The 23875-nt window shown below is 38.5% G+C and overlaps 1 protein-coding gene across 2 annotated transcripts; it reads left to right on the forward strand.

The window, feature by feature from the left end:
• Nucleotides 1-35: 35 nt before the first annotated feature.
• On the forward strand, nucleotides 36-23040 carry UBXN2B (UBX domain protein 2B). Of its 2 annotated transcripts, XR_013997440.1 has the most exons (9): nucleotides 36-129; nucleotides 6040-6143; nucleotides 8060-8210; nucleotides 8641-8724; nucleotides 9538-9647; nucleotides 10068-10158; nucleotides 12038-12175; nucleotides 16064-16225; nucleotides 18892-23040. XR_013997440.1 is itself a non-coding variant. In XM_081116779.1 (8 exons), the coding sequence occupies exons 1-8, from the start codon at nucleotides 49-51 to the stop codon at nucleotides 19052-19054; spliced, it is 993 nt and encodes a 330-aa protein (XP_080972905.1). In that variant the 5' UTR covers nucleotides 36-48; the 3' UTR covers nucleotides 19055-23040. The 2 variants fall into 2 exon arrangements, 1 of the variants encoding a protein (XP_080972905.1); XM_081116779.1 differs by lacking the exon at nucleotides 10068-10158.
• Nucleotides 23041-23875: the final 835 nt, after the last annotated feature.

Consider the following 23875-nt stretch of genomic DNA (forward strand, 5'->3'; position numbering starts at 1 on the left):
GCCGGAGGCACGTGGGCTGGGGCGCCGGCACCTACGAGCCGGGCCAAGATGGCGGAGGGCGGCGACGCGGCGCCGCGCGAGCAGGACGGGGCCTCCGGGCCGCGGCCCCCGAGCGCGCGGGACTTGCAGGTGCGGCGAGCGGCCGAGGGCGGGGCGCGGCGGCGGCGGGGGGCGCGCCGGGGGCGTGGGGGGCCTCCCCTGGCCTCGGCGGCGCCGCCCGGAGCCGACCTGGGGACGGACTTGGGAGCCGGGCGCCGCCGGCGTCCGCAGGTGGCGCGGCGCCCATGGGGGCGCTGGAAACAGGTGTCCATTTCCCCGGCGCCCCGGGTGCGGTTTCAGAAGCAGCTGTTCGCTTGGAGAGGCTTTTTGTGGGGTCGGGGGAGTGGTTCAGCGGGGATGCTTCGGGAGACTCGCTGCGGAGGGAAATGGACCGTGGCCGAGCGGGATCAGCCGTCGCTTAAAAAGTAGTAACAGGTGTGCTGGTTTCATCTTTGTCGTGGACGCGCTTTTTGCCTCGATTTCTTGTCTATAAAAATGGCTTGCTTTTTTTTTTTTTTTAAGGTCTCTTTTCCCTTTTAAAGAGCTGAACTAAAGTATTTCTTCGTAGGGCCGCGCAGCCCCGTGTAACAGCCACAGTCTCTAAAACATCGCACCTGAGAAACGGGGAAATCAAACGGCATCGTGTTGTAGGACACGAACATCAGGCGGCTACGCAATAGGAGCGCCCCACGTTTTGCCCTGTCAGATGCTGAACACTACTTTGCTCACTTTAGGCTTTTTTCCTGTCTCCTTGTAAGATCATTGATAAAATTGAACACGTGACCATCTCTAAGGAGCTATAATTAAATGTAAATGACACAGAATCCACAGCCTTGGTAGGAAAATTCTATTACTTTATAATCACACCTTCATTCTGCTTCTCTGGACAAACCTTGGCCGCCGGCCGGGGAGCTGCTGCTGAGCTGGGGAATGGTGACCCCAGGTCCACAGGGGTGCTGGACGCCGCTGAAAGGCAGAGACGTGTCAAAAGACATCGCTACTTATTTCTTGCGGGAATAAGATAGGAATATATTTTACACAACATTTAAGATGGGGTCTGGTTGAGTGCCAAAATTAGCAGTGCATAAAATGAGCTCAGAGAATGGCCGGGTCAGGGTAGGAGAGGAGCTCAGTGCATCAGGGTAGAATAGTTCAGTGCCCGCGGGTCAGTTCAGTCGTAGGAAAGAGAATCGAGGAAGAGGAAGCCCTCAGCTCTACCCTTCCTGATGTAGACCACGGTCACCAAGAGGCAGTGACCACATGGGATGCTGGGGAAGAAGGGAGCGTCTGCTCACACTAACTTTGGTTAGCATCTTGGCTCTGCCACTTAGTAGTTGTGTGAACACAGGAGAACTGTCTGAACCTCTCTCATCCTCGGTGTCTTTATTTATAAACTGGGGTGATGTTGATGGTGCCATAAGCGAAATAAAGGAATGTCTGTAAAGTGCCTGTGCACAACTCCCATATTATCCTGGCCCAGTACTTGCTCGATAAATATTTTGTTGTGGCCTGGCCAGCCATGGCTCAGCCGTTGAGCATCAACCTAGGATCCAGGAGATCTCAGCTCCGTTCCTGGTCAGGGCACATGCCCAGGTGGTGGGCTCGATCCCCAGTCGGGGGCGTGCAGGAGGCATCCAATCAATGACGACTCTCATCATTGATGTTTCTATCTCTCTCTCTCCCTCTTCCTTCCTCTTTCTGAAATCAATAAAGATATATCTAAATATATATATGTGTACATATATATATAGTTACGTTTCTCTTAAAGGAGAAAAATAGAATAACTTTCACTGGTTAGTCCATTCTAATGCCATTAAAGTTAAAACTATGTAACTTAATATCCATTCTCTAATTTAAATCCTTTTTTTTTTTTTTTTAATTCTCACCCAAGGATATTTTTTTTCCATTGATTTTTAGAGAGAGTGGAAGGGAGAGAGAGGAAGAGAGAGAAACATCTACGTGAGAGGAGAAACATCGATTGGTTGCCTCCCGCACGAGCCCCAACTAGGGCTGGAGATCAAACCCACAACCGAGGTACATGCCCTTGACCAAGAATCGAACCCGAGACCCAGTCTGCAGGCCAGTGCTCTAACCACTGAGCCAAACCAGCCAGGGCTAAATCTATTTCTTCTTATGTGAACGAGAACAGATTCGTTATTGATCACCTGATTCTTGGCAAATTTACCAACAATCCAGTGGATTAATATGTGATTAATGATCTGAGGTATTCTGGTAGATGTCACTAATTGTGAGAATGCCTTTGTTTCCACCATCAATTAGAACATAGGTGTTTTGTTTTTGTTTTTATGAACGTGAGTTGCGATATCAAATACACTAAGTATTGATAATCTTTCCTTTTAGAAATTAGTAAGAATGTGAAGAAATTGCAAAGAAACCTGAAAACAAGTGCTGACATATGAAGAAATAGAGTATGTATCAAAGGTTTAAAAGAATTGGACAATGCCCCTTTCCCTGAGTGGTTTCTTGGATGTAGGTTTTGTTTGGATTATCTTATTTTTTAATCTAGCCATGCTTAAATGTTGCCCATCTAGTGCAGTTTTCTTTCCTAACAGCTTGCTTTAAGAGTTTGTCAGGGTATTATAGAGGAAAAGGTGATATGTTACTAATGGAACAAGCAAATGTACCCCTAAGGACACATATCTTAGCTGCCACATTGTACAGGGTTTGTCAGCACCTAAATCAGGAGAGATTTCCTCATTTCCTCATTTCCCACATGGGGAAGGTATTCAGTTATCTCCCAGAAAACCTCCCAGCACTATGAACTCTGACTTACAAACTGCAGAAATCTCCTGAGTATATATCTGCTCCTTTCATCTCCCGAAATTGGGAAATATTCTCCGGGGAAGTTTAGGGCCTGTTTGTTAGTGACAGTACTAATCCTAAAAATCTAAGTATTCATTGTTTTTGAGCATTTTCAGAGACCTGCTGGGGCCCCTCAGTCCAGCCACACACATGGGTTTAACAGTAGCTTAAAGTATTGAATTACCTATGTATCTTTGTCCCAGTTTCCTCCAGAATAATATCAAAAGAAAAAGCTTTCTGTTCTTAATTCTCTATTTCCATATAGGTTGGAATTGGGGGGAACTTTAGTATTTATTAGGGTTAATACTGGGCTTTGGGTGGGACAAAGAGGGAGTTCTATAAAAAAAAAAGTAAGATTATCTGATGCTATGTTACAGTTGCTACACATATCCTAATCCTGTTGAATAATAAGTGTTCTATGTCACTGATTCTCAATTTTAGTGGGCATCAGAATCCTGGAAGGCTTGTTAAACACAGATTGCTGGACCCCACCTCAGAGTTTCTTTAGATCTAGGGTGGGCTTAAGCATCTGCATTTTTCAAGGTACCCAGGTGATGCTGATATTGTTATTGTATATTTTAAAAAATCTGTATTATACCTTCTGGCCTTTGTCACTCTAAGACTGAGAATTTCAGTACTTTTAGTCTTTTGTTGTGTACTTGATTTTCTCATTCCCAATAACTTTGCCTTCAGGTTTCTTTTCATGTTCTTCACATTGCAAATTCTAGAGAAAAGATTATCAGTGCTTGCATACTTTATTCTCTCTGTGTATCTGAAATATCTTCATAATCTAATTATTTTACTGGTGGAATACTCCATCCTGATAATTCACAATACATCATTACTTCATAATACACGTTTTATCTCTTTATTTGGCTGAGATTTTTGTTGTTGTTGTCTGTCTTGTTGACTTTGACCAGTACTTCACTTTAATTTGATCAGCTTAAATAATTATTTCCTTTGCTGAGGTGATGTCATTTATGTCAAATAATATAAATTAAATTTCTTTGAATATTTACTAATAAACTTATGCCATGTGATAACACAGGGATATCATGAGTGCTGGTATTAATTTCCTCTGAATATCACTCATTTTCTTCTAAGTTAATGATGTACCATTAATAACTAGGACCTTTCAGCGAGGTGGACTCCCTGCTCTTATATAATTTTCTCCGTGTTCCTATTTTTGCTAATACGTATTTCACATCACAGGGAGTCAAAAGGCATTGTTTGTTTTATTCATTTATTTCACAGGAGAAAATTATTTTATTGACAGGATTTATTCAAATTTTCTTAAAGCAAAAACCTAACAAGATACAAGACTATATAGTGAATATAATCTCAGTTTTAAAATCTATAACTTTATTAATCTATATCTCTTTATGATTTATGTTGTCTTGTAATCTACATAATTCAACATGAATTTGTTGGGTGCCTATTAAGAACTATGTTAGAAGCAATCTGGGAAACCTAAATATAGCCAGGGAGATAAAATAGTAAGGAAAGTATACAAATGACGATATTATGTTTAATATAAGCGTCAGTGATAAGATAGCATTTGCTATGAGGATTTAGGAAAAAATATCATTTAGTTAAGAACATTAGGAAAGGCTTCATGAAGGATGGCTGAATGAGCCTTTGAAATACAGATAAGATTTCCATTGATGGAAAAGGAATAGCATAAAAGTAATTCATAGAGCCAGAATCATATCATCAGCTCCGGAGGAAATCTATAATGGGATATTCTTTTGAAGAGATTTCAGGGAGGTAGAATTTCCAAAAACTTCGGGCCCAAGTTGTCAGTCAGAGTGTCTCTCTCTGTTTCTGTCTCTGTCTCTCTCACTCTCTCTGTTGTTGTTTTTAAGGGATAAAGTAGGAAAGGGCCATAAGTGATATGTAGATAATGCTGCAGGAAGAAAAGAAATCGTGGGGCAAATAAAACACTGATATAATCATTATTAAACATTTTTTAATAATACTTCCTAGTTATAGAGCACTTGTCTTATGTTTCACATACACTGTGTATTTCATAAAACAATCCTCTAAGGTAATTTTTTAAATAGACATTTAAAGATGAGGGAACTAACTCAGAGAAATTAAAAAATGTACTCAATGTCAGATCCTAATTTAAGAGCCTAAGTTAGGACTTAATCCAGTTCTTTTAGATTACAAAGCACTTTTACAAAATTGCTGTTAGAAATATGAAAGTTGATGTGTATGGGGCTAGGGTGAGGGTAAATATTTGGGAAAGAAAAATAAAGACTTTCATTTTTGTTTTCTTGTGTATATTTTTTAAAAGTTGACTAGTAGAATCTTCAGAGAATTAACGTCGCCCAATTCCCTGTTCTTCTTTTCCTTCTGAGGAAAGAAGCCCTGGAGGCTTCTTGTGTTTCTAGAAGGAGCACCTTATCTGGGGTTTGGGGATGTGTTTTTTTGGTTTTGGGGGTTTTTTTCCTCCAAAGATTATGTCTATGCCAATTATAATTGAATAGCCGCAAGGGGCATTAAGGAAAGTTTTTGAGTTGTTGTCCAAAGATATCAAAAGTGGGAACAAAATAACTTAATACTGAAATATTTGGTTAATTTTTTAGAATTCCAATGTCAAGAACTTTGTTTTGTTTATTTCATTTTGAAGAGAGCTAGCCATTTATCTATAATGCATAATTCAGTAGTATTGCTTTTAAAAGTTAAAGAAACCATGTGTGTAATTGATTGTCTTTCATTTCTTACCATCTCATTCTCCTAAACTTTATGAAGCTTTTATGTCTGGTAGACTTTTAAAAAGAATAATTTTGAAATTGTTCTGTGTTTGGATTTTGAAAATGTGAACAGCTCAATTAAATAATTTTTTACATCTGATGAAAGCAAGTTGTGAATACCTTCAACTGTTTTTAAAGGGATTGTAGAATTTAGGTTCAACTTTGAAAATGATCTTTTACCAAATACTGTTTTTGAAACTGTTGAATAGTTCTTTGAAAATAATTAAATAATTATTTTAACTTTTATTTATTCTAACATTGAAATAAGAGATGCATTGGTTTTATTATGAAAGGGAGTCATCTTCTGAAGCAGCAGCTTTTACTGTGCAATTCCAAGTTACTGTTCTACTCATAATTTCTAGTGTAGAAGAGTTTCTTTCTAGTGTTAATACTGTATAATAAATCTGTTATTTTATAGTTGGCCTTGGAAGAATTGTACAAAGATGAAGTGAAATGCAAATCTTCCAAATCTGATAGACCAAAAGCTTCAGTCTTTAAAAGCCCACGAACACCGCCTCAAAGGTAAGCTTTTTGCTTGTTTTTAAAAATCGTATCCCTTTTTAGTTCACTAATCCCAAATTATTTTCAGTGGCCCTGGAAATTTTTTAAAAATTTATAATTTCTTAAAATAAATATTTTTAGGTACTATTTCCAAAACTGTAGTATTCAGAAAGCTAGAAAAAACTTATGGAAACATAATCTTAAATACCTAATATTTTGGTAAACAACATAGAATTATATACTAAATAGTAATTTCCTGTGGCACAGAGGTTCTTTGTTGAGTCATAGGACTCATTGAGGTTCTGATGAAAACTACAGCTCCTCTTCCCTCAAAACATTTATGCACAATTTTGTCAATCGTTTTTTGTGGTTTTTTAATCCAAAGAGGCTCACAAAGCTCCTAATACTAACACTTGTCTTATGTATGGTGCCAGGTGGGTACTTGAAATATTAGGGGATCACTTTGTAAAGTATATGATTGTCTAACCACTATGCTGTATACCTGAACTAATACAGAATAGTATTGAATATAAACTGTAATTTAAAATAAAATTTAAAAGGGAGAGAAGAAAAAAGAGCCAGTTATGGCAGCATATGGACCCTCGGTAGAAGCTCGGCAGGAAGGCTTCTGTTGGCTCCCGTTCTGGGTAACCTGGGCCTCGTTGTGCTCCCCAGAGCTCTAGCAGGATGGGGGCAACCCTACCTCCACTTCGCACCCACCCTCAGCTGCTGTGAGTGAGCCAGCCTTTTGTTAGCTTATATGAGTGGGTTCCGCTTACTGGTGTCCACGTGTTCTCCAGGTGGATTTTTCCTTCACTTACCGTGAATTGAGAGCTGGCCTGCCCTTCCCTCTTTCTGTTCAGTTTTGCACATACTATTTTGGAGAAAGTGTTGAGGGTAACCTCCATTGTTTGTCTCCGGTGCTGATATAATTTGCCCACTTTCTTTTGTTTTGTGAGTCAGTTCAATGCAAATTTGAAACTGGTTTGGAAGGAATGGGTAGTTAAAAACATGAGCTCTGATTGCCATCTTATACTGGAAGTCTCCACACTGATATTTTATTGGTTACATTTTCTTTTATTCTTGATTGAAAAGAAATCTTAAAAGATAAAATAAGATGCTAATGTAAAGACAATTTTTATGTTCCTAAAGACCATTATGAACATTGGAGTGAGTAGAAATCATTTTCTACATAGTTACTACACTGAAAAACTTGTTTGTGGTCTAAATTATTTTACCTTTAACACAGAGGATTATAATTTTTCAGTCCAGAAAACTGAGCAGTAAACCCGCTATGTGAGCTCTGCAGTCTAGATTTAGGTGTTCATACTCTCTGAATGTAGAGGTCTCTTCACTAACTAGGTCACTGCAGAGTGTGGATTCCTCAGGGAAGAGACTTAGCTTCTGAGTGTTAACCTCCCCCCCACTTCCACACACTCCAAGAGTGTATTTGATAAGTGATTGCAGAGGGTGAGGGAGGAAAAAACGAGCCAGTTTTCATGCCACATGCTGAGCTTGCTACTAGAATCTCTGCAAACTCCACAAGAAACTATATGAGCTGTTCACTACTTAATTCCTTAATCCTGTTTTAAAAATTTAATATTTCTACAGAAGGCATACAAATTATTATTATTTTTTAAAAATATATCTTTATTGATTTCAGAGAGAGGAAAGGAGAGGGAGAGAGGGAGATAGAAAGAAACATCAATGATTTGAGAGTCATTGATCGGCTGCAGCCCACAACCCGGGCATGTGCCCTGACCGGGAATCGAACCCCGATCGCCTGGATCCTAGGTCGACCCTCAACCGCTGATCCACGCCCGGCCGGGCCAAATTATTATTTTTACACTAAAGTTATTTTCTAAGGTAGTGTAGCTTTTTTAAAGTAATTTATGTCAGTATTCTAAGTTTTTATTCATGAACTGTAATGTTTAAAGGTTCTATTCAAGTGAGCATGAATATGGTGGATTGCATCTAGTTCGACCTTCAAGTGGGAAAATTGTGAATGAACTTTTCAAAGAGGCAAAGGAACATGGGGCTGTCCCTCTGCATGAAGCCACAAGAGCTTCAGGTGATGACAAATCTAAGGTAAATGCTCAATTTCAAAACTATGCTACTTATATATTTGATCTCCTCTATAGTTTTCTTTTTAAATTGGTTTTAGAGGGAGGGGAAGGGAAGAGAAAGAAAGAGAGAGGGACATTGATCAGTTACCTCCCATATGAGCCCCAACCTGGGATCAAACCCACAACCTGGGTTTGTGCCCTGGCTAAAAATGGACTTGAGACCTTTTGGTGTACGGGACGACATTCCAACCAATTGAGCCATAATTTCTTACTTGAATACACTTCTCTGTAATAACATAAGACTTTAATGTTAATATAACATTTTCCTGGAAAATACAAACCAGTTTGACTAATTACAGTTAATCTAGTTTTAATGTACTTAATACACATTATTGTAATATTTTGCTTCATAAGCCTTAGTGAATTTTTAGCTCACTTGCTGTGTATCTTAGTCATTTACAGGTGGAGGATACCGATTGGGTAATTCCATTTGTAAGCAGTCTGAATACATTTATGGAGAAAATCAGCTGCAAGATGTAGGTACAGTAAGCAAAGTGAAAAATTATAGATACTTGCTTCTAGTTACTACTGTTTGTTTTAAAATTAAACATTGGCAATATAAATATAATCTTTTTGTTTTCTTAATTTGAGAAAACAGGGATTAAAAGGCCTAATGTATAAGTTTTCAGTCTCAAATTTTATATTTTGTATCCCAAATGTGTCTTGCTCTTAGAGATACATAACTGTTTGTTGAATGTATAATTCACTGTAAAATGAGCTTACATGTATATGATAACGATTATTTTAAATGGTATACTGCCATGATATAGAATGAACTGAGTTGTAAATATAACAACACCTAAAATCATTATTTCTGTTACCTTTTGAAACTTTGGGGCTATAACTTCATTTTATACATGTGTGCTTTAGCCTTGGAGAGTCACTGGGAATTCTGTCTTGCCCCTTGGAATGGATATTTAAGTTCTGTAGCAGAAAATATGGGCACAGAAGAAGGGTGGATGTAGAGTGAAAACTGGATGCTTTCGTTGCTTTCATTTTCTCAATGAACTAGAATAATTGTACTTTGAGGACAGGGCCCAGGTGTGGGACCTGTGGGACCCTTGGTATTTCAGCCATTGTCCATTTGTTATGCTATACAGATCTGCTTAGCAAACACACATGGTTTCACTTATGTCTTTATTTTAACTGTGAATAAGAATAGTACAAATAACTCCATATTTTGAATTAAGTAAATGATTTCATATGTTGTGAAATACCACATTTAAAATTTAAAATTGTTTGATGCAGATGGATTTTTGTATTTATTTTTATTTTTCTGTGCTCAAAAGGTTCAGATTTTGCTTAAATTGTGGAGCAATGGTTTCAGTTTAGATGACGGAGAGTTGAGACCTTACAATGACCCAGCAAATGCTCAGTTTCTGGAGTCTGTTAAAAGAGGGTAAGCTGTATTACTTGTGTTCTATTTGTTACTTAGGGTGGGACTTCAGTGAATGCTCAATTTTTGGAGTCTGTTTGAAAGAGAGTAAGCTGCATTATCTGTGTTCTATTTGTTACTTAGGTTGGGACTTTTTTTTTTAGTAGAATGCTGTTCAGTAAGGCACTACTGGTTTTTAAGAGTCATATTATGGAAATGGTTCCTGGGGGAAGGATATTTTTAAGTATATAAAAGACATATTGTCTGTAAGTTACTGGTTTTCACCTGTGGGGGTGGGAAGGCAGTAAGACATTGGCCCCTTTAAAAATCTGATAAAGCTATGGTCCGAATTCTTAAGAAAAAACATCTCAATGTAATAAATCAGTGAATTGATTAGCATGTAGTTGCCCATCCACTAAGCCCTCTCCTGCTTACTGTTGACAGGGTGACTCTCATTGCATGTATGCCTGAAATTCAGCAACTTATATTAGAAATCTTTTAAAGTGGCATTACTGCTGGCAGAAGATTTCAAAAGGTTAGTTTGAAGTTATAATTTATGAAAGTAAACCGATATGCAGTACTCTGACCCGTTTAAAGAACATAACTCTCTAGCCCTTCTTGCCGAAGGATACGATATTTTACTGAGATGTTGGTGATGAACTGGGAGATTTAAGTAGCAGTGAAGGGACTGGAGTAGGAGGTTATGCTCCATCCAGGAATTGAAGGTGGGGCTTCTGCAAGTGATGAAATATGTCCAAGGAGAGTGGCTGAAGTGGAGTGGAGGTAAAATTCATTGGAGTTGAGGTAGTGAAGGAACTCTGGAGAAAAGGTATTTTGCAACACTAATTAGCATGAATTTTGAATTTGAATTAATCAAAGATAATGTCAGAATACCAAGAAAAGGCAAGAAATGCTGTAAGGGGTTTACTGAAGTCATTGAGAAAGGTGGGAGGGAGGCTATCCTGGGAGACGCAGTATATGGTGAGTGGTAAATACAAGGATATAATAGTTTAAGTCTATGCTTTGGGCTTGGAACGCTGCAGTCACTGGGAAGAGTGGGGAGTGACTGAGTAGGAAAAGTGTTCATCTGCTAAGTGAAGATCAACAGTACTGTTGAAATTGATGCTTACTTCAAGATAGTAGAAAAGAACATATTAATGAATGTGCTATAATATAGATCAAAACTAATTTGTTAAATGAAAGATAATCTATGAACTTCGTATATCACATAATCGTGATATACTAAATTATTTTTAAATTTGAACCATACCATATCCTCAAACAAATTATGATCAAGAACAGTTTTAGAAAAGACTCCTTGAAAACTATGATTGATGTCAGATAGTGATTGTCAACTATGTAATCGTTGTCCCCCTTTTATAACAAATACTTTGTAACACCATCTTCACTATCTTCAAAGAAAAACTCATAAATAATATAACCTATCTATGCATATTATTTCCAAAAAATTAATGTAAATTTTATCTTAAAAATATTGAGAGAATAAAGGAATTTATCATAATATTATACATATTTCAATTTCTATGGCCACACCAGAGGATATAACAAAGCAGCCAGATAGTTTGCACCTGTGTGCAATCTAGCACTTCTCATATAAATGTGACAGACACAAAAACTGAACAATGAGGAATGTGAAGTTGGCAACTTCATTACAATAAGTGGCAATGTGATCAGGGATTGGTAAAGTTCCAAACAAGACAAAGGTGCAGTCTTCCCTCAGTTTATATGGAAGATGGAAATTTCAAAGCATATTAATACAGTGCCAAAAAAAACCAGTTTTTGAGTTTTTGCTTATATGTAAGACAGAGCCTGACCCTTAGGTTTTAGACTGAGACATTATAAACAGTGTCGTTCGACATCATGTGACTCTCTGGCAAGGCATTCAGTGGTTCTGTGGAGCCCAAGACAAGTCTTCATTGTGAGAGATGACTCCCCCTGGCCAGAGCATCGTTCATCCCCCGCCCTGACTGAGCCACAGCACTCAGGAGCCACACAACAATCAAAACACCCCTTTCATTTTGAAAAACTTCCTCCAGGAGTTTGGAAAGAAATATCTACATTAACTGTTCTGTCCTCATAGGAATTTTCTAGTGTTAATTTAGGTAAGAATTGCAGTCGTACAATTTTTCAGAAGCACTCCAAGATCACTATGACAACAAAAAAATCCTTATGTTGAGAATCACTGAGAAATAATGTGATACAACTTTAAGAAAGAATTATCTCCAGAAATATCTGTAGATAAAGAAATAGCAGTCATCACAGAAATTTTATATTATAGTTTATGCAAAAACTGTGGCTTTCCAGTGTAGCTCACAACTTGATTATATTAATCTCATTAGTATAGATTCATTTTTTTCAAAAGTTAACTAAAACCTTTTTCCCCTTTTTAAAAGAGAAATTCCCCCGGAGCTTCAGCGACTGGTTCGTGGCGGCCAAGTGGACTTGGATATGGAGGACCATCAGGACCAGGAGTACATCAAGCCCAGACTGAGGTTCAAGGCTTTTAGTGGAGAAGGACAGAAACTGGGAAGGTAGAGCTCTAAAATGAGAAAAATACTTGTCTTTGTTCAACATGAATTTCCTCTGAGTGTAACAAAATCAAAACATCCTAGAAAGGAAAAGCTAAGACCTTGCCGATGGAATTAGACATGCAAATCTGGTGATAATATTAGTAGCTAACACTTAGGTAGCAGTTACCACATTCCTGGCCTTCTAAGCACTTTACATACCTTAACTCACTTAATCTGCACAGCAGCTCTTTCTGTAGATCCCGTGGCTCCTCCATTTGCAGATGCAGTATTTGCCCAGATTGATTGAGCCGGGAATTAATCTGCATATTCAAACTAGGCACTCTGGCTCCAGAGTCTGTGCTTTTACCACTAGGCCCTCTTGCCTCTTTCTGATTACGTGAGTTGAAAGGGGATATTGGAAAGGGTTTTCGATTAGATAAAACAGTAGATATCTTAGATCCTAGCTTTAAGCATGCCTGTCTGCCACTAAGCTCTTACAGCAAGAGCATTGTGCTTAAGTTAGTTGTTTTCAATACATTTTAAACAGCCAAACTCTTAAGTTATAGAAGCCCAATATACAAAGCACATAGAAAACCTGAGCTCCTCTGGTTGCAGGAGAAGGAGGAATCGTCTCCGAGATATTTCCAAAGAACCCCTAGGACTTATACCATGCACAGTGGTTTCTAAACTGTGCTTGGCAAATGTATGGGTGGGCCCCTTTATAATAGCATGGCTTGAAAGACTTCATAAATCTTGTCAAATAAGTTGGTAAAAGTTACCCCCTATTTGTCCACAAATCACTACAGATGTCCTGTGGAATTGCAACATTTGCCACGTGTCCCATGTACCCTTTTGTGCATGTTTTGTTCCTTTTCACATGATTTCTTCCCTTCCAGGTTCTTTTCATTTGCCTTGTACACACTGATTCTCTGTTCCCCTCTCCTCAAAATAGGAAAGAATTCAGTATCAGCTCTTTACCCTTGTCTTTCATAACTCAAGTGTCCATTTCTATGTCCTTTCTGCTCGTTATTGGAGAAAAACACACCTCATCTCCCCCTCCTTGCTAGTGGAAGTGGAGTTCTTGGGGTACCACTGGAATAAGCATTTCCAGAGGCCCCCCACAGGAGGATGAGATGTGGTAAAAAGCAGTATTTCCATGGAATTACACCCCTGGGTTTCCAAAGTCCCATTTCCCTTAACCTAGTCATAGAAGTGTAGGTGGGGTTTCAGTAGAACTAAAATCAGAGCCAGTGTCCAGAGATTCCATCCATGTTGAAGTTGGGTGCAGTTCAGCATCAGGCTAGTTGCAGTCCATTAGTCCATTGGGTGTAGGGGTCTGCATGGCCATGGGCCACGCTGAATAATGCCAGGAAGCCAAGTGTGAGCCATGAGCCAAGCATGCCTCCAACTCCTTTGTAACAAGAAGACCTACGTAGCATCCACTTCCAGTGCTTACTTTCACCATTTGTTTGCTCAGTTGATAGTGGAATCATATAAAATCCTACCTGCAGGGGAGTCTGAGAAATGTAGTCTAGAATTTTCAGCTTCTGATGTGTAGGAAATTTAGCATTTTGAGCTGTGTAATGCACATGAATCCAAATATTGAATAGTTGAATATATATATTCTAGGAAAGTGAAGGATTGCATAGAACATTTTAGAAGATTTTACATTAAGAAATATATTTAGGCCCTGGACAGGTAGCTCAGTTGGTTAGAGCTTTGTCCTGATTTGCCAAGGTTGCAGTTTCGATCCCCAGTCAGGGCACATACAAGAAGCAACCAATGAATGCCTAAATAAGTGGAACAACAAATAAATGTCTCTCTTTCTTCCCTCCCTCCCACTTTCCCTCCTCTGTCTTGCTCCCATGTTCTCTAAAATCATTTTAAAAAATCAATAAATATAAAAGAAATGTATTGAAATATAAAAGTTCTCACAGTTTAGAAAGTAACTTTTTAAAATGACTAATTTCCCAAGAGTTCCAGACAGCTATTTACTGAACAGAGAAATAATTAAAAAGAAGCAAAAAAAAAAAAAGGAAATGGAAATAATTCCATTGTCCTCCCTAGCTGACAGTCTAATTGCAAACAGAGCATTACATAGATAGAAACTAACCTAATCTTTTATTGTGACATACAAATAATTATGGCTTAAACCTAAACATAATAAAAAACATTAACCAGTACCTTCAGGTAATAAATCAGGAGCACAAATCATAAATGTAACTGCAACTTTGCAATGGTAGAACAAAACGTATTATTAATAAAAATAAGCTTAGTAGCTAGAGTAGATCAGGGCAAGCAGAAGGCCTAGAAAATCACAATCATTTTTGATAGGCAGGGCTAACAAACAGACATTCAGTGCAGGCTTTAGAGCTAGTGTATATGAAAGTAAAATCATGATGCGACGCAAATCTCTCTCTCTCTGCTCATGAACAGTCATTGCCTATTTGTCAGACTGTTCAATTCAAAAGATTCTCTTTGCTACTCTCATTCATTCCAGCCACTATAGCTGAGATTTGACTTCATCTTGGTCCCTGGACCTTGAGGGCTGTTTTCTCTAAAATCTAACAGCCCCTTCTTTCCTTCCTTTTCTTATGCCAGCAGTTCTGCAGCCCCCTTGCCTTACTGTACAGCCATGGGATTTGCCTGCCCTTATGCTGTTCAGTGCTGCTGGGGATGTCTGCACATCTGTGCTGGGTAGACAAGCTGCACCTCTCCCATTGTCCAAGAACATTCCCATGCACTCCCTGCTTTCCCTAAGCCTCCCGTCCTCCCCCTCCCATCTCAGCACATGTCTTTGCCTCCAGCTTCACTGAGAAAATAGAGCCTGATAAGAGTTAACTTTCTTAATATGTTGCCCTTAACCTCTAAGCTTATTAAATTCATCCTTACCTCCCCCTTTTAAGTCTGAAGATGTTTCTCCTTCTGTCTGAGGGAATTAACTGTGCTTACAACCTACATCCTTTCCTCTGGTTTGCCTAGAAACCTTGTTCTATCAATTAGCTTCCCTATTTTTTTTTTAATTTCTTCTTAATGTAATACTTCAAACATATAAACAATATATTATAATGTCAGTATTGTTTGATCAATTGAATGATAGAAGAAAGTTTCAAGAGGCAAATCGGTGAGACTTTGAAGGCTAAATACTAAGTTAACATAACTTTTTAAAATATTTAATGTTAAATTAATAATTTACGATATGTGCAAAAATAGCTGGCACCTGTTGATACACTGTTCTAGTACTCACTGGTACAGGCACACCTTGTTTTATTGTACTTTAGTTTATTGTGTTTCATAGATGTTGCTTTTTTTTTTTACAAACCAAAGGTAAGACCCTTCACTAGCAAAAAGATTATGACTTGCTTTATTGTGATTCTCTCTTTATTTTGGTGGTCTGGAACCAAACCTGAATATCTTTGAGGTATGCCTGTATAACATTCCTTCATAACCTAATATTCCCCCATTTTATAAATGATGGAACTGGGATTCAAAGAGATTAATTTATCCAATGAACATAGATGAGATTTGAAAGCACATCTGTCTGTGCTCTTAGTCATTCTTTGATGTTAACTCAAAAGTGCTCAGATTTCTGACTAGAGGCTGGTGTGTGCTAAACAGTTTCATGAAATTTCAAAGAGAAAAGGAAGGAAAGAATACAGATAGGCTTTTGAAAGAGATTGGATAAACTAAATCAAAATCATAGTATCCAAAATAATTGTAATATCATGAAAGAGGTTGTGAGAAGTATAGGAGACCAAAGGGAGCCATGTTCTTGCTAGTCCAGAAGCCCGAGTAGGGGATAGCTCGAGAGTCAGGGGCAGGTTTAAGTGGTTATTCGACTGTCTGCAGTTTGTCAGATGTCTTATGTGCTTGGATTCGTGTTCTAATTCATTCATTGTTCTTTCACAGCCTTACACCTGAGATTGTCAGTACACCTTCCTCCCCAGAAGAGGAGGATAAGTCAATACTTAATGCAGTTGTTCCGATTGATGATTCAGTGCCAACAACAAAAATTCAGATCAGGCTGGCAGATGGGAGTCGTTTGATACAAAGATTCAATAGTACACACAGGTAAGCTTCTAGTTTGCTCTCACACACACACGGTTACTTATCTATGCAAAACTGTGTAACTCGAGCAATGAAGAACATGAAATTCTTTAGATTTGTAGTAAGTTTTTGACAAAAGAAAAAAACTTTAAAAGGGTAATAGCTATATGTAAGAAGATGAAATACTGGGTAATTAAAATCCTTCGTAAACTTCAAATACTAATGCAAATCCAGATATTACTCAAAAAAACAAAATTGTTAAAAGCTGCAGTTTTGCAGTGTTACTAAAACCATGTGAAGTGGAATCAGTATTAATTTAGTAGTCAAACCTTATTTGGACTTTACTCAAAAATTTATGGTAATACTGATCGGGCTTAACTTATATAGCAAACTCTTCATAATATAAATTTGTGTAAAGTTTGTGCTGTTGTTAGGTACTTCAAATAAACCATTTTAAATGCCATTTTAATATTCACACGTACGTGGACATTTATGCTAATAAGATACTATTTTTGTTTATTGTTTCCCTCTGAGGTACACATTTATCATCTTAGTTGAGTTGCTATGTATATGTGAAAAGAATTTTTTACTTTAAATCATTTTTTATTCCTCAGTTACAATTAATGTACAATATTATATTAGTTTTAGGTGTACAACCCACTGATTAGACATTATATAACTTAATAAGTGATCATCCTGATAAATCTCATACCCAGCTGACACCATACATAGTTATTAGAATATTATTGACTATATTCTTTATGCTGTACTTTACATCTCCATGACTATCTTGTAACTACTAATTTGTACTTCTTAATCCCTCCACCTTTTGTAGCCATCTCTCCTTCCATCTGGCAACTGTCAAAATGTTTGCTGCATCTGTGTATCTGTTCCTGTTCTGCTTGTTCATGTTTTTTAGGTTCAGTTGTTGATGGATATGTATTTATTACCATTTTATTGTTCATATTTTTTATCTTTTTCTTCTTCTTCTTCTTCTTAAAGAAGATCCTTTATTTGAGAGATTTTAGGAATGTCTGAAGCATGAGCCAAGCCAGGCTGTTTGTATGGAAAAGCCACTGGAAACGGCTTGGGTGGGCCTGCAAATTGGGTGAGGCAGATCTCAGGAAATCACCAGGGCAGAACTAATAGTGGTAGCCAGGTTGGTGGAGACTCAGACATGATGTCTACCTGTCGACCTGCCAGCTCTGTGTGGGGAAGGCTCAGAAAAGGAACAATGGCCTCTGCCAGCACTTCTGTCTGGGGGGAAACTACCCCTCCAGCTCTTCCCCCTGTCACCACCCCACCCCATGTCAGACAATTCAGTTCTTCCCTGTATGTCCCTGGTACCTTTTCAGCTGCTGCCCCAGTGCTGGAGCTCAAAGGAAATGAGTCCAAGTGAGCCCATGTGTGGGCCCTTTAAGAACAACTGCCTGGGGCCCTGGCCGGGTAGGTCAGGTGGCTAGAACCTCGTCCCCATACACTAAGGTTGCGAGTTGAGTCCTCCGCCAGGGCACATCCAAGAATCCACCAATGAATACATAAATAAGTAGAATACAAATTGATGTTTCTCTCTTTCTCTCGCAAATCAATAAAAAAAATAAATAAATAAGAGGAACTACCTGGGATTCCTGAAGCCCTCTGTCTTACTCATCCACAGTCCCCACTGGTTTTTATAGCCAGAAATTATGAGGACTTCTTTTCCTGGCACTGGAACCCTGGGCTGGGGGCCCTGGTGTGGGGCTGGGACTCCTCGCTCCTCAGGGGGGACCTCCGCAGCCGAGATATCCCTCCCAGTTTTTCCCCCCATAATTTCTATTTTTTGTTTATTTTACAATGTACTTTCCCTCCCAGTTTTTATCCATGTGAGACCAGCCTGTTCTTCGTCTCCATCCCTCCTGCCAGTCTTGATGTGGCTTCTTCTTTATATTCTCAGTTGTAGGACTTCTGTTCAGCCAAATTTCAGACGGTTCTGAATGATGGTTTTTCTGTAGCTTAGTTGTAGTTTTTTTGTAGTTGTAGTATAATGCGAGTATGGCATTTACTGACGCCACCATCTTTACCAGAAGCCCTATGTGAATGTAATTTTAAAAAATTATTGCCCAGCCAGTGTGGCTGAGTGGTTGAGCATCGACCTGTGATCCAGGAGATCATGGTTCGATTCCTGGACCATGCCTGGGTTGCGGGCTCAATCCCCAGTGCAGAAAGCAGCCAATGAATGACTCTCTCTCATCATCGATGTTGCCATCTCTCTTTCCCTCTCCCCTCCTCTCTCTGAAATCAGTTTTAAAATTTTTAAAAATTATTCTTATGACTTCACTTTTATAGTTTCAGACTCACTTTGACACAGGCCAATTTGAGGTACCTTTTTCTGGGCCGTGTGCTGCTAAAAAGTGGGGCCTGCACTTTCATTGTAATAACATGGTTGGCATTTATTTCATGCATAACTCATCTGAAGATTGTCTCTGTTTTACAATAAAAGTAGATACTAGATACACTCTAAAGTTAATCCTCACATTCTATCTTAAGGCTAAGATAAATCCATCCATTGAAATAATGTAAGTTAAAGAAAGCTACAACACATTTAAATAAGGATTAGAGTTGTATAATTTTAATTATTATCTAATTTTAGCCAAAAGCTTACATGGCAATAAAACTTCTGTATCACAAATTATTTTTATCTTATTTCTCAGGATCCTGGATATTCGGGACTTCATTGTACAGTCCCGCCCTGAATTTGCAACTCTGGACTTTATTCTTGTGACTTCATTTCCAAACAAAGAGCTAACAGATGAAAGCCTGACACTACAAGAAGCAGGTATTCTTAACACTGTGATTCTCCAGCAACTGAAATAATACTGCTCCTGTTCATGCAGTAACACATAGGAGAGATAATGTGCCATATTAATAAGGAAAACTTACGTATAAAAATACCAAATTGTTTTTATCATTTATACAGATACATTTTGGTTTTATTCTTATGCTGTCCTCCAGTCTTAGTATAGACGAATTTGGACTAGGAGTAGGTCTTGAGATAAATATGTTTGAGTTTTTAGTTGTAGGGCTGGTTTATGTTGGTAACTTTTAAATATCCAGACAAACCAATTTGTTACATGCTCAGAGTTAATGTAACATTAGCTGGCAGAAAAAATGAATGAAACCCCATTTTGATAAATTTGATAAAACTAGTAAAGTTTCTTGATGCTGCATTGATCAAGAGCCATTAAGGAATCTCCTGATCAAATATTTTGAAAATGTATCTGTAATATATACTAAAGAGTATCTGTATTCTGATTTTGAAATGCTTTAATCATGCGATGATTATTTCTTCTATTAAGATATTGTACATCCTTTTTACTTACTGATTTTGCTATATTACTGTATCAGAAATACAGTTCAGCCTTGTATTTTATGGAACTATGAACACCATGAACTTGAAACAAACATAAAGGTCAGCAGTTCTAGAGATGTGGTAAACAGCATTTTAAACAGAGGAGTCACAACCCTTCCCAGAGCCTGCCTTGATCACATTCATTTATTCACTCAACACATTTTTCTAGGGGACCCACTACAAATACTAAACACTGTTCTAAGTGTCAAAACCAGAGTGTATTCTACTCCAGCACAAAACAAGAGTGGAAATATAGGAATGTCATTTCTGTCAGGCCGACTGGGTCTAAAGAATGACTAGCAGGAAGGTTCGCATTCTGCTGAAGTCAGGTCTTTCCTGAATGGGGCAGGCACCTAGGAATGATAGAAAAGCTTGTTCTTCTTCCCAGACACCATTCATCTTAGATCTCCACTCCTGGTTAGTTTTCTGTTGCTGCTATAACAAATTACACAAACCTGGTGGCTAGTAACAGCAGAGATTTATAATCTTCTAATTCTATAGGTTAAATTAGTCTCACTGGGCTAGAGTCAGGTACTCACAGGAATGCACTCCTTGCAGGAGACTCTGGGAGAAGCATTTCCTGACCTTTTCAGCTTCTCGAGGCCATTTTCATTCCTTAGCCTGTGGCCCTCTGTTCCCATCTTCAAAGCCAGCAACATTTTATCTTTCTGACCCTTCTTTGTCATCACATTTCTGTGACAACAGCCAGGAAACGTTTTCTGCTTTCAAGGACTCATGTGAATAGATTGGGTCCACTAGGTAATCCAGGCTTATCTCCTCATAAGGTCTGTAGTAACCTTAACCATATCTTTAAAGTTCCTTTTGCTGTGTAAAGTAGCACATCACAGGTATCTTCTGGAGGCTCCAGCTAGTAGAGGCCACTGGCATCCTCTCATTTATGGCTGTATCCCTCCAGTCTCTGCTTCTGTTTTTATGTCTTTTACTACCAATTTTAATTCCGCTTTTCTCTTACAAGGATCCTTGTGATTACATTTCATTTACCTAGATATTCTAGTATAATCTCATCTCAAAATGCTTAATATAATCACATTTGCAAAATGCACAGATTTGGGGATTAAAACATGAGCATTTTGGAGGACCATTCTATTTCCACAGGTTACTCCTGCCTCAAAAATTCACATCCATCCCAAATAAAATCACCATCCAGAGGTGCTCAAAAGTCTCAAACCATTAAAGTATTAACTTCAAATGCAGTATCTTATCTGAGTCTCACCCACTGAAAAATCCCAAATCTCATTTAAATTGTCTAAATCACATATGAAAACGAACCTGGGTGTGATTCCTGAAACATAGTTTCTGTCCACCTGTGAACCTAGAACCAGTTATCTTCTCCCAAATATGAAGGTAGGACAGGCATAGAATAACAGAGTTACATTCCTGTTCAAAAAATCAGAAAATGGAATAAAAAAAGAAAATCCACCAGTGCCAAGCAATTTAGAAATTCTGCCAGGCACACTCCATTCAGTTCAGAGCCTGAGCATAGTCTTCTGTGGCTGACAGCACCATCCGCCAGGCTTGTGGCCTTCTCTCAGAGTCCTCTTGACGCTTTCATGAAAGGTACCACATGTTTACAGCTGAGTAGTTTTGTCAACTTGTTTCTTGCCTGTGGCATTCTGGGAGGTCTGATCATCTTTCATGTCACACACTCTCTATACCTTTTAGTTTGAGATGGCAACATCTGCTGGTGTAACATTCTCAAAAAACATTGTGGATCTTCTGTGTATGTTACAGGGATTCACCATAGACCAGAGGCTCCCTTACATATTTTTCTAGATATTCCCATCTCTGTCTGACTTTTTCTGAGATGGCTGAGAGGATCTATAAATCACACTCCTAATCTCTTCAAAGAACCTTTTGTGTGACTAAATACTCAAGCCTTTTTTATCTTTCTTGGGTATTAGCGCAAGTTGTACAGCTACCCCCTTATCTCTTTCCCTGGAGCAGACTTTCCTGAATCTCTTCATTTTAATGTCTTTAGCTTTTGGATAGGCTGAGAATTTCCAGGTCATCAAGTCCTATTTTCTTTATATTTAACAGTTCTTCCCTCAATTTTATCTATCTCCCCTTGTATTTTACTATAATACACAAGAAGGAAGCAGGCTGCACTCTCTACCCTTTGCTCAGAAATCTCTTTAGCTAAATATGTTAAGTTTATCACGACTTCAGCTTTCCATATAACTGCAGGACACAATTCAGCTAAGGTTCTCCTAGTGTGTAACTATAATCTCTTTTCCTTTAGTTTCTGACAGCATGTTCCTCATTTCTTTCTGAGCCCTCATTGGCAGTACCTTTAATGTCCTTACTTCTCACGACAGTTTAGATGTTCTCCGTGGCAGTTTACCCATTCTCTACCGTGCTCCTGACCCCCTTCAGCCCTCACTAGCATTCACCCAGACATCTACCAACAGTGTCCAAGGAAATCTTGGCTTTTTCTGTCATGCTCCTAAAATTTCTTTCCCTCTCTACTCACTGCCCGATTTCAAAGCCATTTTGTATTTTTATTTTTAGGTGTTTGTTATGATAGCATCCCACTTCCAGGGACCTAGAAACATTCTGTGCCTACTCTCTCGCTGCCAGTTGACTTGATGTGCCAATAGGAGATTTGGAGTTCACCCTTCTCAGGGGGCTCTGGTTAACTTAAGGCAGTAAATTTACCTGTATTAGGGTTTTAATACTGGGAGTGCTACCAGAAATTCCACAGAAAGAAGTGTTGATCCACCACCACAAAGAAAACTTTTTCTGAGTGTCATAACAGACCAAGATTATTCCGGAGTCTTCCCCTCAGAATAGAAAGCATTTCTTTCCTCTCATTGAAAACAACTTGCAGAATATATAAAAAATAGTTCAAAAAGTCACTCTCGGTTCAAAAAGATGACCAGGGATACACTACACTTTCTCAGGAGCATAATCGTCTTTCTGAGGAAATGATCTACTGAAACAAAGGAGCATTTTAAATAAAAGGGCATTGCCCTGTTTTGGATTAACAAAACGGGATGGGTGGGGGGAGAGGGATTAACCAAACAAACCCTGTAAAATTATTTGAAATTTTATTCTTCTAGTTTCTTTTTATCAATTATGTAGAGTGCCTAGCACATACAGAACAGCTGCCACTTTTGTATATAAGTCTTCCAAAATATAGAGATTTGCATTAGGAGAGAGAATTAAACATCCAGAAGGGATGAACAGAACTTTTACAGGAACTGCATAGTATTTTGTTTCATTTAGAGTCATTGTCCAGATTTTTTTTACTACTACAGTCACTGTAACTTAAAATCTATATTCATCTCAAAGAAGATGTCACAATGAGTGGTTAGACAACCATGTGTGAAGTCGGTTGTTTTGCATGACGTGTGTAATGAAAAAGGTTTTTTAAGTGTCTACTTACCAATAAAGAATGTGTTCACTGAAACTCATTGAAAATTCTTTGCAGAATTTCCTTGATTTGTAGTTTTATTTGAGTGGCTTAATGGAGTATTTTAAGCATGAGTAGCATTTCCCATGGTACATCTTTTTGATGGGCAGAGAAGAAATTGAGTTGTAGCAATGTTATCTCAATTTCTCATTACTGTTTCTGTGTTTATTCCACCAAAATAAAGGTGCAAATATTTGTCAACTTTTTTGCCACAGTAGATTTCTAAAAACCTTGTCACAACTTATATTGTTGATAAAGTGCATCATGTTTTCCCCTTGAATTTTTGTCCCTGATCAGTGATGCAAATAATTCAGTGGAGCAAATTTAAAGATCTGATTGGCTTTATTGAGCAATTCATGAATCAGGCGTCATATCATCTAGCAAGTAGGGAGGAGCTCAAAGACTACAAGAAAGGTGGGGGTTTATAAAGGCAAGACAAGGAAGTCATAAACAAAAAAGATTATTTCAGGTCTAGGTAACATAACATACCTGTGGGACAGAAAGGGTCTGTGTGGCAGATACTTCATCTTCCTGTGAACGAAAAGAGGGGCTGTGGAATAAACCTGACACGCTCAGGGGGCCACATGGCAGGCTGCAAGCCTGACCAAAAGGAACCACACACGGTGGTCTGATCACAGATTCCTAACTGGGCAGGTCATAGCTGGTATCAAGGCCCAGGCCTATCACTTTCTTCGCAAAGGTCCATCTTTACCTTAAGTGAGCCCTTTCGATTGTTCTTATGAATCTAAGATAGCATGCCTTTGAAATGCTAGAGTAATTTCCTGTTACAGACTCCTCAGGGTAGAGCACACCACAGAAACCCTCATTGTTATCTCGTTGCCACCTACCGTCT

The sequence above is a fragment of the Miniopterus schreibersii genome (genome assembly GCF_964146895.1).
Source record: "Miniopterus schreibersii genome assembly, chromosome: 17".
In the NCBI taxonomy this organism is placed as follows: Eukaryota; Metazoa; Chordata; class Mammalia; order Chiroptera; family Miniopteridae; genus Miniopterus; species Miniopterus schreibersii.